Source organism: Lolium rigidum, chromosome 4 (genome assembly GCF_022539505.1).
Source record: "Lolium rigidum isolate FL_2022 chromosome 4, APGP_CSIRO_Lrig_0.1, whole genome shotgun sequence".
Classification (NCBI taxonomy): domain Eukaryota; kingdom Viridiplantae; phylum Streptophyta; class Magnoliopsida; order Poales; family Poaceae; genus Lolium; species Lolium rigidum.
The window spans coordinates 211,259,489-211,275,573 of record NC_061511.1 but is presented as its reverse complement, the minus strand read 5'-3'; the positions used below and the strand labels follow the sequence as shown (position 1 = coordinate 211,275,573).

Below are 16,085 nucleotides of genomic sequence, written 5' to 3'. Positions count from 1 at the left end.
AGAAAACTTTAACTATAAATTTGATCAAGTGTAAGGCATATTTCAAAAAACTATTTGTCCCATAACCCCCACCACTAAGGCATAATTTTATTTAATGAGGAAGAGAAAGGGGTTGCATGCACCAATGAGTGAGAGAAAGAGAATGCATGCACCAATGAGGGAGAGAAAGGGGCTGCATGCACCAGTGAGAGAGATAAAATGAGACCCAATCAGCTACCTTGGGCCAAGATATTCAAAAATTGTGACTTACAAACTAGGACGCAGGGAGTATAAGATATATATCACAAAAATTATACAATGTATATTTTGTTGACCAAATAAGTAGTCAATTTTTTTCTCGAAATATGTAATTACCCTGTAGACCGGTAAGCAGGGAGTACTCACCGTAAGTGAATGGGTTCGACCTTTATGGTCGATGGAAGTATGGAACCACTATGTCTCATTCATCCCGGCAAGCTTCCAGGCGAGAAAATCAGAGAGGATGAGGTCCCTGACTGCATACAGTAGCTGGGTAAGCAAGCTGTTTCTTTCCTTGCAAATGGCCAATGAGTTCAGAAATCAGATATTGAAAAGAGCACCACTTCTCGTAGCTGTCATAAAGGAAAAGAAACCCTCTGCTATTCACACGTTGTTGATGCTCTAAGCTCTACGCCACGCACAATAAGACCACTCTTGTCAACGTTTGATGTCGTCTCCGTCAAGCTGATGGACACCTCGCGATCATCGCCTTCCTCATTGTAGAATTGACCCAGCTCCACCTCCATCCAACCATCTGCCCTTCTTCGAGGGAGCACCACGTCCTCTCCAGGTGTAACCGTGCTAGGACCCACAATAGACGGCACGATGTGATACGGAGGCGCCCCGGCCACAACGTCTTCCTCCTCGTTGAGGCATGCTTGGAGGCAAACTTGCCGGGTCGATTGTTGGCTCCCTCCAACGCTGACCGATGCTACCTGGAAGGGGAAATCCAGCCGATGTAGTCTGTCTCCTAGCTTGAACACCATGTAAGCAGCGTACGCTGTGTTCTCGGAGAGCATCTTGCTCCGTATCTTGCCACTGATATCCAGCCGCCTAACACCCAAAAATTGAGCTGCCTCCGAGAACCTATGCAGAGATAAGATTTAAGACCGTTTGTATTATTGGAAAACGCTACTACCACCGTTTTAAATCTTAAGGCTTCATCTTTTAGAAAAATCTATCAACATAGATGATATTTTATAGATATATGGAAATATATTTCAATATCTATCTAATGATATTACTTTGTATCTTGGATGCTAATAATTTTAATAAAATATTGGTCAAATTTAACATAGTTTGACCTTCTAAAAAATAATATAAGCCTTTAAAGCTTCGGAATGGAGAAGTACTCCCTCCTTTCCATAATGTAGTGCATATAAGATTTTTAGAACGTCAAAGGATGTTAAATTTGACCATGTTTTTAATAAAAATAACTATATCTACCATACCAAATGTATTCCATATGAAAATATACTTGTGAGAAATCTAATGGTATTGATTTGGTATTCTAAATATTGATACTTGGTCAAATTTTACATCGTTTGACTTTTAAGAAAAATTATACACACACATTTTAGCAAGGAGGGAGTATATAGCAATCGCCTCGTGGAAAGGAAAAACCATCCGAGAACAGGAACTGGATCCAAACCTTTTGCCCCCTATGATGAAGTCAACCTCGATGTGGATCCAACGGCTAGAGCGCCGTGTGTCGCCCCAGGAAGGAACGCGCAGCGCCCTTGCCGACATGGTGTAGCACTTGGCGCCGGTTACCCTGTCGAGTTGCATGCTCTGCACGTGCGCTCACAGATTAGATTATTATGCGAACAATCAAGCCAAAGACTGCTAGTCCCTCGATCTGTTACACCAAGGTTATCTTAGATTTATTAAAATTTAAATGTATCCACGTACTAGATGGTTTTTAGATACATTCAATTTTTAACAAGTCTAAAACGAACTGGTGGAACAAAGGGTAGAAAAGAATGGCTGTCATATACGTACCACAAGCTTGCCTGGGAGGAGCGCGGGCCGGGCAGCGAGGCGTTCGAAGAGGCCCTTCTTAGACGACAACGGCGAGCGCGGGAGCTCTTTCCGGCCGAACCGTGGGAGGTCGCGGGGTAGGAAGCATGACCAGACGACGTCGGAGTCGGCCGCAGCACGGAAGGCCCGGGATACGGCGACCGTGCGGCAGGCGTCTTGAGGTGAAGTGAGAGATATCACTACCTGGAGGAGCTCCTCCGGCAGCCTCTCGATCTCCATGGAATCGTGCTCCGCTCTCAGATCAATGCGATTCAAGAACAGTCAAAGGGAATACGTGAGAAGGAGACAGTGGTACTGGAGCAATTCTCATTTCTATTCTGTGTTAATTGCGGTCTTACCCATACTCTGATCGACTCAAAGGGGTCGCTTATATTGTATTAGCAAACTTGATCTCTACTCAACTTGGCCACTAATCTACCTAACAAACTTGACCATTACTTTGCCTACCAAAGCATACTTGCTACTTTGTAGCATTACTCAGTCAGATGGGTAGCCCAGTCAGCGCCTGCCAACTATTTCGACGATGTCAGCGCATGCTTTACCGAAAGCTGGGCTTCACTAAATGGGGTTAAATCTGGCACAAGTTGTTAGAGGGGGTCAATGATCTCGAAAGTGCAATTTCTAAGAGTTGAAAAGTGAAATTTTCTCAAGAAATAAGCAAAATTAATTTTCATTTCTCTCTGGTTTTCTCGGTATATTCTTGATTTCAAACCACTTCAACTTTTTTCAATCGAAATAGATTGTGCATTTCTCAATTAATGTGCAACTACCCATATGTTTTGAATAATATGATACGTAGAGCCAAGAAAGTACAAAGATACAAATTATATTCACTTTATGAAACATGATCCAAGGTGATTGCCGAACTCTTCACGTAATGTGTAATGTGTAATGTGAGACCGTGTACTCCTTTTATTTAAAATGCATTTTTAATATACTTGGAAATGTCAAAATATTTATTTTAAAAGTGATCCACGTACATTTCCACATCCTATGTTCTCATAAAGTCGTTCCAAAGAAAAACAGTTTTTTTATGCAGCTTTTGTAAAAATACATAATTCAATGCTAAAATAAGGCTCGTTAGGAGACACCATTTTGTCCTTCTTGTACACAAGGCACAAAAACTGTCGTTTTCTCGCAAAACTTCACGTGCAGACATAGAATATTAGATAGACATGAGAATGTTTTTTTCTAAAAAATAGCATTTTTAACTTCTTTTGGTAAAGGGAGCATATGCTCCCGGGATTAAACGTGAATTTCCAGATGTTTTGCTGCTAGCCTACTTCTAATACATGGACATAAAAATAACCGTAGAAAAAATGAGGACGTAGATTGTTTCCATCCACCAATGTCACCGACTTGTTGGAAAAAGTAATGCATTGTTAGCTAAGATCTAGACCTGCAGACTCGATTTATCTTTTTCATTATATATAAATAGGTTGTTCTTAAATCAAAAGTTTTCATCAAGGCTAAACAAATAGTATACTAGGTTGTTATTAAACGTTATGACCAACAAAATAAGACACTATTCTAAGTCAATATTGATGTCTCCATCAATTTGATGAACACCTCATCTTTATCATGTTCCTTGTTACATAATTCATCTTGTTCCACCTCAATCATTTGGATCCACCTTAATCTGACCATCGGTCATTCTTCGAGGGAGCAACAATTCCTCTCCTAGAGCAATTGTGATGTTTGCCCAAAGACCTCCCAATGAACTTGATAGAAAGATATGATATGGAACCACTCTAGCTGCATTGCCTCTATCAAGAAATTCTTTTAGCACCATTTGTGATTGCCCCGAGTAAAAAACATGGACGAGCTAAAACCTAAAAGTCTCAAGTATCGCGAAATCTCCCGAGTATCTACCTTATGACACTCGTGGAATTATTTTATCTATCAAATGTAATACGTATCACTATGGGATTATCTGTGAGCTCGGTGAGTTTTATAACTCTCATGAGTTACCGGCCAAATATTCTTGGCAAACTAGTAAACACTTAGGAATTTCTCAGATTTTGGTAGTGCTTGGAGGAACATGCATGTGTCTGGTTAGTTTGCTCCTCACACATTGGGCAAGTGTTGGATATCCTCCTCATGTGGATTGTGAGGAGATAGCCTTTTGAAGCCCTTTTAGACGACCCAAACAGGTGCAAAAGTCAACTACCACTAGTAGAAAAAAGAGCTTCCATACCACCCCATTAGTCCCCAAACACTTTGACCCGAGACTAATGGGGTCTTTAGTTCCGATTCTGGTGGGGAACCGGGACTAATGCTACGGCCGAAACTAAAGGGTAGGCATTTAGTCCTGGTTGGGGATATGAACCGGGACTAAAGGCTTTTCCAGGTTCATCTCCCCAACCGGGATTAAAGGCTTTTCCAGATTTTCTACTCCCCACGCACCCTTCACCACCCCCCTTGGATCGCATTTTTTTGCTTTGTAAAATACAAAAGAAAATGATAGAAAATTCAAAAAATAAAATGCTTTCACATTCTTGTATGTTATGCAACCTACTATTCGGTGAAATTAATAAATTCGAATTTTCACTTTTTTGCAAAAAAGGTTTGAAAAATGGTAAAACCGCATTAACTTTTGCATACGACGTCGGAAAAAAACGTATAATATATCAAAATCATCGTGGGAAAAAGTTACATCCAAATTCACCAGGATTTACCCAGTTAGCCAAATTTTAGATTCTCAAAATTCCAAATGAAAAATACGAAAGCAGGAAAATTTTAGTTTTTGCTATAAATTATGGATTTTATATATTTTTTATTTTTGAAAAACCTAAAATTAATAATTGCATCCTGTATAAAGATTACTATTACTTTTACCCAATTTTTAGATTTTCAAAATTTTAGGTTTTAGGTTCGGCAAAAAAAGAATTTAAAAAATTAAAAAATTAAAAATAATACAAATTATAAAGTTAATGTTTATTTCTTTATTCAAGATTATTATTACATCATTACTTTTTTATTAAAATAATTATTTGAAATTCAAACAATAAAGAAATGTGACATCGACCAACATGTTAATAGGATTGATATGATACTAGTATCACATACATGCGCACGAAGCACTTGGATGCGGGACGGGATGGAACTTGGAAATTAAGCGTGCTAGTGCTAGAGTAGTGGGAGGATGGGTGACCGAGCGGAAAATTTGACCACGAGTAAGTAATTTGACTAGAGATAAGTGTAGTTAGAGATAAAAACTAAACTATGCAAATAATTGAAAAAATGGAGTGAAAAAAATTAGAAAAATTCACCTGGGAGACATTTTTAGCCCCGACGCAGGAAACCCACGTGAATGGACCTTTAGTCCCGGTTCGTAAGCAACCGGGAGTAAAGGGGGGAGGCCTTTAGTCTCGACCCTTTACACTAGTAGGAAAACGTTTATAGGTGGAGCTTAGTTCTGTGGCGCACCTCCAAAAATGCGCCACAGAAAGTTATTCTGTGGCGCACCAGGCACGGTGCGCCACAGAAAAAGCTTAATTTTGTGGCGCACCAACATTCCATGCGCCACAGAAACTTGGTGGGGCCAGCCCCAATCATTGGTTTCACTATTTCTGTGGCGCACCATCCCACGTGCGGCGCACTAGTCCTGGTGCGCCACTGAATTAAGACTTTCTGTGGCGCAGGTGGGATGGTGCGCCACAGAAACTACACATTTCTGTGGCGCACATGAGTTCCATGCGCCACAGAAGTTTTTTTTTGGCTCCCCACGCAACTCCACACCCCCCCCCCCCCCCCGCCCCTCCGTGGATCGCCTTTTTCACCTCTGTAAAAAATAAAAGAAATATATATAAAGTTCAAAAAATAAATTCCTTCAAGATGCCCATGTATTATGTCATCTTTTACCAATGAGAACTAACAAACATGAATTTTGACTTTTTTTTTGCAAAATTGCGTGGAAAAATCATCAAACTGGTTGCATACGAACTCGAAAAAAAAACCGAATAATATATCAAAATGTTCCCACGAAAAATCTGCATCCGAATTCACCCGGGATTGCCCGGTTGGACAATTTTTAGAATCTCCAAATTCGAAAAGAGTAAAAAGTTACGGGCAGTTAAAGATTTTTTTCTGCAAAATACAAAAAAAGAAAAAAAAATTCTGTGGCGCACCAAGTGCCCATGCGCCACAGAATTAACGTCCGAAATTTGAAATTTCTGGCGCCCACTTCTCCTTCTCTCCTCCATTTCTCCACTTCTCCACTTCTCACTTCTCCACTTCTCCCCTTCTCCACTTCTCCTCCTCTTCTCTTCATCCACTTCTCCACTTCTCCTCTCTCCTCTCCTCCATCGGCGACCAACTCCGGCGACCTCCACCGGCGACCACGACCAACACCTCCTCCGGCAACCGCCTCCTCCACAACAACCACCTTCTCCTCCTCCTCCGGCGACAACCACCACCTCCTCCTCTACCACCACCACCTCCTCCTCCTCCTCTACCACCACCACCACCACCTCCACCTCCTCCACCTCCACCTCCTCCTATTCCACCACCACCACCACCACCTCCTTCGGCCGGCCTCATCCTCCATCCACAAATCCACCACCCACGCAACCAACCACCCACATCCGGCGACCTTCCAAAAAAATTAAAAAAAAATCGGCGGCCCCAGATCTAGATCTAGATCTGGCCGCCACTTTTTTTGAAATTTTAAAAAAAAATTGTGGCGCACCGGCGGTGGTGCGCCACAGATATAAGACTTTCTGTTTCTGTGGCGCACCGCCGTCTGGTGCGCCACATAAATAAGACTTTCTGTGGCGCATGGGCAGGTGCGCCACAGAAACCTTATTTTTGTGGCGAGAATTCTGTGGCGCACCGACCATGCGCCACAGAAATAATTTTTGGTGCGCCACTGATGAGCCTTTTCCTACTAGTGTTAGTCCCGGTTGCACAACCGGGACTAAAGCCCGTTATAAACTGGAACTAAAGACCCTTTTTCTACTAGTGTACCCACTAGGATTATGACCAAGGGTCATTTGGAATATTACACATGATGGAAGGGGGATGTTAAGCCGCATATCCAACCACCGGTAGATGGAGTGAGGAAAAAACACATACTAGCCTCCGTCAAAGAAGGGAGTATATATGTGGGAGTTCTTTCGGGTCAGAATATATTTTTGAATAAAATTAATAGATGAAGCCTGGTGATCAGGAGGATACGTGAGCACCCCTTCTCTGCTCGACACGTGTCTAACGACGTTACCACTGTACACGTATCGACGCGGTCCAGCGCGTGGAGTGGAAGGGCGGAGAGACGCGGGGAAGGTGCACGCCGACGCGCTTGGCCGGGGAGACACTGGCGCTACCTCATATGCACGAGGTGGAGGCCGACGAGGTGGAGCTGGAGGCCGGCGAGGTAGCGGCCGTTAGTAGCCATTAGTGAGTAGTAGGATCCAACGGTGGTGGACCAAATCCAACGGTGATAACCGGGTGCTCATGTATCCCCCTGATCACCAAATCCACTCTCATAAAATTAATATTGCACTGCAGGAGAATTGAGTTGCGGATAATGTTGATGCGCCATGCTTTGCAGATTGAAAGACAGGAGCTTGCTACATGACCAAAGGAAACAATTAGATTATGAGAGTAAAAATTATCGTATTTCATGGATCTAGGGTATTCACTTGAGTATGTAACAATTTTTTTAAATCTGCTCTACGGACATAGTTTTTTACCATTCTTTAAATCTGCTCTATGGACATGGTTTTTTAAGGTAACTAGTTCTTTTTTTCAAATATATAGTAGTTCAATTTAGCGTCGAGATGTCCTTATTAGACAGGTGTGCATGAAATCAATGTATGTTGAAAGTGGCTTCAATTTGATCCAGATGCACTTTCATGTGCAACTGCAGCCTTCGAATATTTCAAGTACTTATGCGTAATCTAAATTGGGTTTATCTTTGCTATACGGTAACAAACTGATGTCACAGAATGAAAGAGGTCTGCAATATTAAGGGCATGTACTATGGTTGATAAAGAGAGTCTTTTCTTGAGCCTGCCACGTCATCTAGAGATGACTAAAAATCATAACGTACAACCGGCTATTTCATTGTGATATCTCCCGTAATTAATTATCCCTAATCATGTGGTGATCAACTCCAACAGCATCTTTGTAGACCGTTTTGTGTCACCCTCCTCCGGCTGATTAATATACAAGCGATCACCTCATGGGTTCAATTGCTTGAACGCAATTTCCTTTTGCTACTGCATAAACGAGTTGGGCCCCCAAATCAAAGATTTCTAATCTTACAATGATGGAAGTAGGAGAGAATCATGAGCCGTACCAATCAGCTGCTAGAGGAGGAACAGGTCCAGCGGTAGGAAACCCAGGCCACCAAGAATTTGATGCGGCGAAGGAGGCGGCGGCCGGATCTGAATGTCCTAGCAGAAGGGGTGGAGCGCCGGGCACTGTGGCTGTTCCGGCTGGAGAAGAACGACCAGCCACGGTCTGGGACGGGAGCGCCGCCTTCTTCCTCCCACGGTCAGTCATGTTGGTGGAGAAGGGCAGAGGAATTGCCTAGTCAATGGTTTAGACTACACATAGTGGGAGTAACTTCACTACTAACTAAGTGTCCAACTCAGCAAATTTGCTTATGTGGCAGTGATTTAATGAGGAAAGAGGAGAATGGAGTAACATAGCTAGTTACTGTAACATCACACTTCCCAAGATATATTGAGTCTATAAGCTAATTAATAAAGATATCTATGATACTACTTTGATGTTACTTACCACTATGAAGGTAGTAACATAGAGTAGTAACATGTGCATGTTACTACTCTATGTTACTTCCCACTATGAGTAGTCTTAGGTGTGATTTTGTGGGAGCGGCAGTGCTAGGATTAATGGTATTGGCATGGTGATTTGGGAGAGCGGGAACAAAATAAGCGCGGGGGAATCGATTCGCGCGGCAATGAGCATCGCGCGCGCAGCTTAGGCGGGGAAGGCGGCCGGGCTGTTCAGCGCAGCGGATCAGAAAACGTGATATTTTCGTGCTTAGCGATGATAGCTTAACCAAGAGAAAGCAAAACTCTTTTTTCCGTTTCTCTCCCCTCCATGTCAGCAAATATCCAACGTGGCAGTGCTATGATAAGACCATTGTACATGCCCTAATGGGAAAGAAAAAAACGATTCTCTCTAAGAGTGTGCATTTAAATTGTGTCTTTTATCGCTGGGTGTCGTCACGACAACATTTTGACATTGCCTCCGCTTCACCAAAAACTGCAACATAACTGCCCTACCAACATTACTACGTTGCCTCTGGTCACCCAAAACTGCAACATAACTGCCACTAGGAAAAGGAGCAAGCCCAAGAATGCATGGCCATCCCTGTAGATACGACCATCAAACATAATTAACATCTGCGCTTTGCCAGCCAAATCGATCTATGTAAATATGTCATAGAAAAATAAAACAACAAATCCATTGCACCTTAAGTAAATCCGGAACAAACACAATTCTAAAAAAAATACTATAAAACCCACAAGTATTTAGCACTGCCAAGAATCACCATGTTCTCGGCACCGCGCCCTTCATTGCTAGTTATTTGTAAAATTGATCGAAAGAAATGTATTATTTAATTTTTTTCGCCCTGCCTTCGGCCCGTTGTTTGAGTAGAGAGGAGTCACATGGACAAACAATGCCCAATTAATAAGTAAATTGCGTCCCCTTTTTTTTTCTTGGCCCATAGTGGGATAAATGCCATGGTTTATGTTTTTTTTTTGGCCGAAATCATGAGCGTTGATTTTATCCAACTTCAAAATTTAGGAGTTCTGTACAACTTAGTCGGCATACAAATAGAACAACTTGATTAAAAAAATAACAATTTTTTGTTCATGCCCAGCATTAGAGACATCCTAGCTAGATGCTTTGACATGAAATCCAATATTTTAAGCGTGTGCAATGTAGCTTGGCAAATTAAAGGTACGCTCTGATCATACAAGAATTACAAACTGAAAGTTAGAATAAACATTGGGCGTCAGATTTATCTCACACGGCGGGGGAGGAGGATAGGACGATCACAAATCAACAAGAAAATAGTACCACGCGCGCGCAGCAAATCACGACATCGCGCGCGGCTTGGACGCGCGTCAACGCCCGAAGTCGGCAACGCACGACGGCGAGCCGGCCACGACGACCACCACCGACACGTGCAGCACGACCCGGCACCGCATGGCCACGCGCACCTTCCGGCGCCCGTACAGCCCGCCGAGAACGCTGATCCTTCCGTCCACCGCCGTCCGGCTCGCGAGCCGCACCTCGCCGCGGCCGAACAGCACCTCCTCGACCACCGCCGGAGCCACCCTGTCAAGAAACACGTCCATGCCGGCGCGCACCGTGCTAGCTCCCCGCGCCGACGCCTCTCCGGGCGGCGCGCTCCCGAGGCCCACGCGGCCCGGCACGCCGTCGAGGAAGATCTCCGTCGTGCTGGCGCCGAACCGCATGGACGCGTAGTTGGGGTTCCGGATCACGATCGCCCCGGACAGCGTCGCGTTGATCCGCAGCGGGAGGCCAACGTCCACGTGGAAGCGCTCGACGGTAACGGAGTCCATGGTGATGTCGGGGTCCCGGACCTTCAGCACGGTGAGTGACAGGACCAGGATCGTCACGGCGGCCACCGCGGTGAGTGCGGCCAAACCGCAGCACGCGCGCCGCAGCAGCCGGCCCCAGTTCCCCTGCTCGGCCGGCGGCTCCGCGGTGTCGCGAGCATGCCCATCCTCGACGTCGACGTTGAAGGTGGCTTTGTTCTTGGCCTTGGCCTTGGCGTCGGCGTCATGGACGACGGCGGATTTGGAAAAACCTTTGCTGATGGGTTTCGTGGGAGTGGCGTCCGCCATGGCTAGCTGTTCGAGTGGCGTGGGGAATTGGCATGGCGGTGGCGAAGTGGCAATTGCTAGTTGCTGATCAGCTCCAACGGCGGTTGGACGCTGGAGGATTTATGGCGTGTAGCCATCGGAGGTGGCCGGGGAAGCGAAAGTGCAGTGATTTGGCGCCAATTTGGTGGTTAGGGAGTTGCACGTCGCATTCGGAAAACCATGTCTGTACGTCCGTCTATAAATTCGGTCAGGGCGGTGTCGCTACGGATCGACTGGTCGTTGGTGCTGAACTGACACCGTGCGCCCCTGTTGACTAATACTATTGTGGTACACTGTTTTTACTTCATAATAGTCAAAAATTTCATTTGGCTCTCGGCTACATATGCTCCCTCTAACAAAAAAAAAAGATATTTTAAATTATTAAAAAATATAAAACAGCTTTAGTATATCGACAATTTATATGCATTCGTACAGTCTCGATGAAATTCGATATTTTTTATGATTAATGTAAAAAGACCAAACATGTCTCAAAAAAGCATTATTTAGAACCAAATTTTATCCTTTTGCACAACGCAAACGACAAGTGGATTTTTTATGAAACGTCTCTGTTTGCGCATACCATGTGAAGATGTACACATGAAATTTTCGTTTCAGTTTTCAACATTTTAAAATATATCAAAGATGCATTTTAAAATAAAGGAAGAATATATGCATCGATGTGCCAACATCACTACCCAGAATAACCCGCATGTTTATTATTGAGTAGAAGCCAAAATTACAGGACCAATATCTTTCTTTGAAATAAATGTGGCAGGGGAAGCCCATAGAGCGACTTTGTAAAAGAAAAAATAACAAACCAAGTTTGCGTCCATGAGAGCATCTCCAGTCGCGTCCCCCAAAGCGTCCCCAAAGGGATTTGGGGCGCGCCGGACAAAAAATGCGTTCCAGCCGCGTCCCCCAAAGCCCATTTTTGTCCGGCGCGCCTCGATACGGTGTCCGGCGCCCCGAGCCCGTCCCCGTCCCACAGGGGACGCTCCGGGCACGCCGGACACAACGAAAAGCGAGGCGAACCGACGCGGGCCCGACCCGTCAGAGGCACAGGGAAAATTCGTCTCACACTCCCGCCAAGTCCCGCCTCTCCCGCCAAATCGCGTCTATCCCGCCGCGCATTTCAGGCCTCCCAAAACATATCCCAGGGAAGAAGAAGAAGAAGAAGAAGAAGAAGAAGAAGAAGAAGAAGAAGAAGAAGAAGAAGAAGAAGAAGAAGAAGAAGAAGAAGAAGAAGAAGAAGAAGAAGAAGAAGAAGAAGAAGAAGAAGAAGAAGAAGAAGAAGAAGGCGTCGGCACACGAGGCCCGAAGTGGACGGTTCTGGAAGATCTTTGTCTATGCGAGTCGTGGGCAACGGTGAGCCATGACTCCATCATCGGCGCCAACCAAAAAAGCGGGAAGTATTGGGCGAGGATCAAAGCCGAGTTCGATGAGCGCAGGCTGATCAACAGCGACTACAACAAAGTGACAATGAAGAGGAGCCAGAAGGCAATGTCGACGCGATGGGCCATCATCCAGGCGTCGGTGAACTCCTTCCATGGGTACCATCAGGACTTAGAGACCAGAGGCGACAGCGGCGCCGACGTCGCCCAACTGGTACGACTCTTTCTTCCATAATCCGTAGCGCCTACATTGTGTTCGATGAAATGACTCTGCTTCCTTTGGTTAGTTTGATAAGGCCATGGATTTGTACTCGAAGAACTCGGAAGGTCACAAGTCTTTCGTGCTCATGCATTGTTATGGCAAGCTCAAAATTAATGAGAAATGGCGGTTGACGCGCTTGTCGCTGTCCAAGGGGAAGGACGCCATTGATCTGGACGCGCCGCTGGCAACTTCGACAGGGCGTCCTACTGGCAACAAGGCTGTCAAGGCCGCCCTGGCCGACGCTGCGTCGTCTGAGAAGACGCAGGGGTCGATCACGAAATGCCTCGCCGATGTCTCCTCGACCTTTATCTCCTGCGACATGAAGGCCGACCAAAGGTGAGCCGAGCTGTTCAAGAGGCAAGAGGAGAAGCTGGAGCTCAAGAAACGCAGGGACGACATGTCCCTGCTGAGAACGTCGACAGAGGGAATGTCTCCTCGGACGCGAGCGGCGCACAACTTCTTCAAAGGCCAGATCCTCGACGACATCGAAGCCAAAATGGCGGCGGCGGACGCGGCGGCCCTGGCAGCGGCATCGGCGGCAGCGGCAGCGCAGCAAGAGCAGGCTGACGCGTCTTCTACTGCTACACCTGTGTCGGCCTCTGCGTCGGCGACGGAGCAGACGCACCATGCACAGCAACAGGCAGATCGCGATGAGGTCATCGTGCTCGACGGGCCTGCGTCGACTCAGGATACGATGTCGCCGCCCAACCCCTTCTTCTAATTTGCATGCACCACCGGTCTGTAATATGATCGCGCGCCCAGTACTTTGATCGCCGCTACTCTGATCACGACGAATCGGCGGGAACGATCTCTTTTGAATGCATCTATTTGAATTTCTGATTGGGGGACGCGGCTGGGGAGCGACGTCCCCCAAACGCGGCACGAACAAAACACGTCCGCCAAACGCTCGATCCGGCGCGGTTTGGGGGACGGTTTGGGGGACGCGACTGGAGATGCTCTGAGAACTTAATCTTAGTTGATTGGGTTATACATTAACTTGTCTACGGCTACCAATATCATTACATAATCATGAGAAACAACCGACCACGGATGGCGCAAGGGGTTTAGAGATATAAAAAATTGCGAAACTCAGTACAGTCGCAAACGCTCATACATACATACATACATACATACATACATACATACATACATACATACATACATACATACATACATACATACATACATACATACATACATACATACATACACTCACCCCTAAGAACACACGCACATCCTACCTCCATGAGCATCCCTGAGAGACTGAGTCCAACAAAACTAATTCGATGGGTCTTGTGATTGACGAAGTCACCACAGGCGCCTCATTGTCGACGAGAACATCGCCTACCACTGAAAAATATTCCGACTTTTAATGAGACATCAAAGTGTCAAACTGGGGTTTAAACTCTAGTGGGCTAGAGGTACCAATGCCCACCTAACTATTTAGAGATAATTCAAGACAAGTCAGGTTATGCGCTTTTGTATTGAAGTTGTTGCTAGATTGTACTCCGATCCTAAACATTTAAAACTAAATTGCATTCGAACAAAATAGTGATTTACGTAGTATATTAACCATGTTAGGAGAAATTAAAGAGTTTACGTAGTACAATTTGCTAGCACACAATATTGGAGTGACGCCAAGGTCCTGTTGTTGATGCTTCCAAGGACAAATTCTAACAATACCTAAATATAACAAAACATTAGTGTATTGATGATTAGAGCTAGTACATGCATTGTCAACTAGGTAAATTGTTTATATGGCATGATATTAAATGAAGAAAGAGATGATTGTGGTACTGTAACTAGCTATGTTATCATAACATCACACTTTTCAAGATAGAATAAGTCTACAAGCTAATTAATACACTCATGCATGATACTACATCTAAGTTACTATGCATTTTTCAGTGGTAGTCGATGTTCCCGTCGACAATGAGGTAGTTATGAAAATTATGAAGGTAGGATATGGTAGAGTACCACATTGTCGACGGGAACATCGCCTACCACTGAAAATTATACTACATCTAAGTTACTATGCATTTTTCAGTGGTAGAGTACCACATTGTCGACGGGAACATCGCCTACCACTGAAAATTATGAAGGTAGTAACATAGAGTACCACTTTCAAGGACTTTTTTTGTAGGTGTATCAGTTGGGAAATAGCTCTCCCTCTCCTCCTTTTTATCTAATTCTCAAAGCAGACCCGACAGTGAAGAAAATACCCACACCGATGAATGTACAAAGTATTTTCCATCAACTTAATGTATAATTAGATGCATATTAATAGATGCGTCGATGAGTAGACAAGAAACAAAGGCAGTCCAGATCAGAAAATATCCCCGGTTAGCAGAGGTGGGATGACTGATATTCTTAACTTTCTTTTACAAAGTCGCTCTATGAAAATATCACCTGTGTCTAAACTCGCTGTGACCCTGCTCGTACCATGCTCTGTGATATGCATGGTGCAAATGTGCAGATGGAGGCATTTATAAGCTGATTAGGTTTACAGCCATCCAATACTCTGCGCGCAGATCGGACGGCTCCCAGCCCATGGGTATGTACCCCCATGGGTATCCACTTATTTCCCTATTGAAAGTGTGAATTGTTAACAAATTCATATCACAATGGAAAATAAAAATATTACTCCCTTCGTTTCTTTCTATAGTGCCTATAGTTTTTTGGCACGGAAATTAGCGTAATAGTATTTTTTACACAAGACACCCTAGCTGAACGATTTGAGATCAACGTAAAATTTGGAAAATCTATATCTTCCTAACTTACCATAACAAATCCCACAAATCTCTCTTATTGATTCTCCATATATGTGCAGCCAAGTTCAATTAAGAAAAGTAAAACATTGCTGCCTAATTTTAAAAAATCGTTGGACCATGCATTAGGAATCTCAATTAATTGTTTTCAATTTTGTATGGATTTTTTCTCACGCATATTGTGTGGGAGCTGAACGGGGAGGGGGTAATTGAAAAAAAGCCAATGTACAACCTTATATTCTGAAACAAATGCCAAAAATTTATAGGCACTATAGAAAGGAACGGAGGGAGTATATAATTTTAATTTCACTACTTATAAGTAGACTATTGTATTCAATCGAGATGATAAATCATAAAAGGATGGATATCTATCTATCTATTATATACTAAAAGCAATATACGAAAGTAAAATAGAGACACCACGTTAATCCACATCACTTTAATTATTTATAATAGTTAGATCTAAAATAAGTGGCTATGATTTAACCAACAATTAATAGTTACGTAACTAAAAAATAGTCCGATTTATCCAGTTGACACGATGAGTTACCAAAAAAAACCTGCTACATTGGTCCCATGTGAAAACAGAATCTATCTATTATATACTAAAAGAAATATACGAAAGTAAAATACAGACACCACGTTAATCCACATCACTTTAATTATTTATAATAGTTAGATCTAAAATAAGTGGCTATGATTTAACCAACAATTAATAGTTACGTACCTAAAAATA

The 16,085-nt window shown here is 44.0% G+C and overlaps 2 protein-coding genes across 2 annotated transcripts; both read right to left on the bottom strand.

Annotated features, from left to right (window-relative positions):
* Positions 1-432: 432 nt before the first annotated feature.
* Positions 433-2,277, bottom strand: LOC124648176 (F-box protein PP2-B11-like). Its single transcript, XM_047187976.1, has 4 exons — positions 2,023-2,277; positions 1,670-1,809; positions 660-1,104; positions 433-531 (listed from the first exon to the last, which is right to left on the bottom strand). The coding sequence occupies exons 1-4, from the start codon at positions 2,275-2,277 to the stop codon at positions 433-435; spliced, it is 939 nt and encodes a 312-aa protein (XP_047043932.1).
* Positions 2,278-9,864: 7,587 nt separating this feature from the next.
* On the bottom strand, positions 9,865-10,935 carry LOC124649319. The gene has a single exon (XM_047188971.1). It carries the CDS (start codon positions 10,908-10,910, stop codon positions 10,164-10,166), a length of 747 nt encoding a protein of 248 aa, XP_047044927.1. The 5' UTR covers positions 10,911-10,935; the 3' UTR covers positions 9,865-10,163.
* Between the last annotated feature and the right edge of the window lie 5,150 nt (positions 10,936-16,085).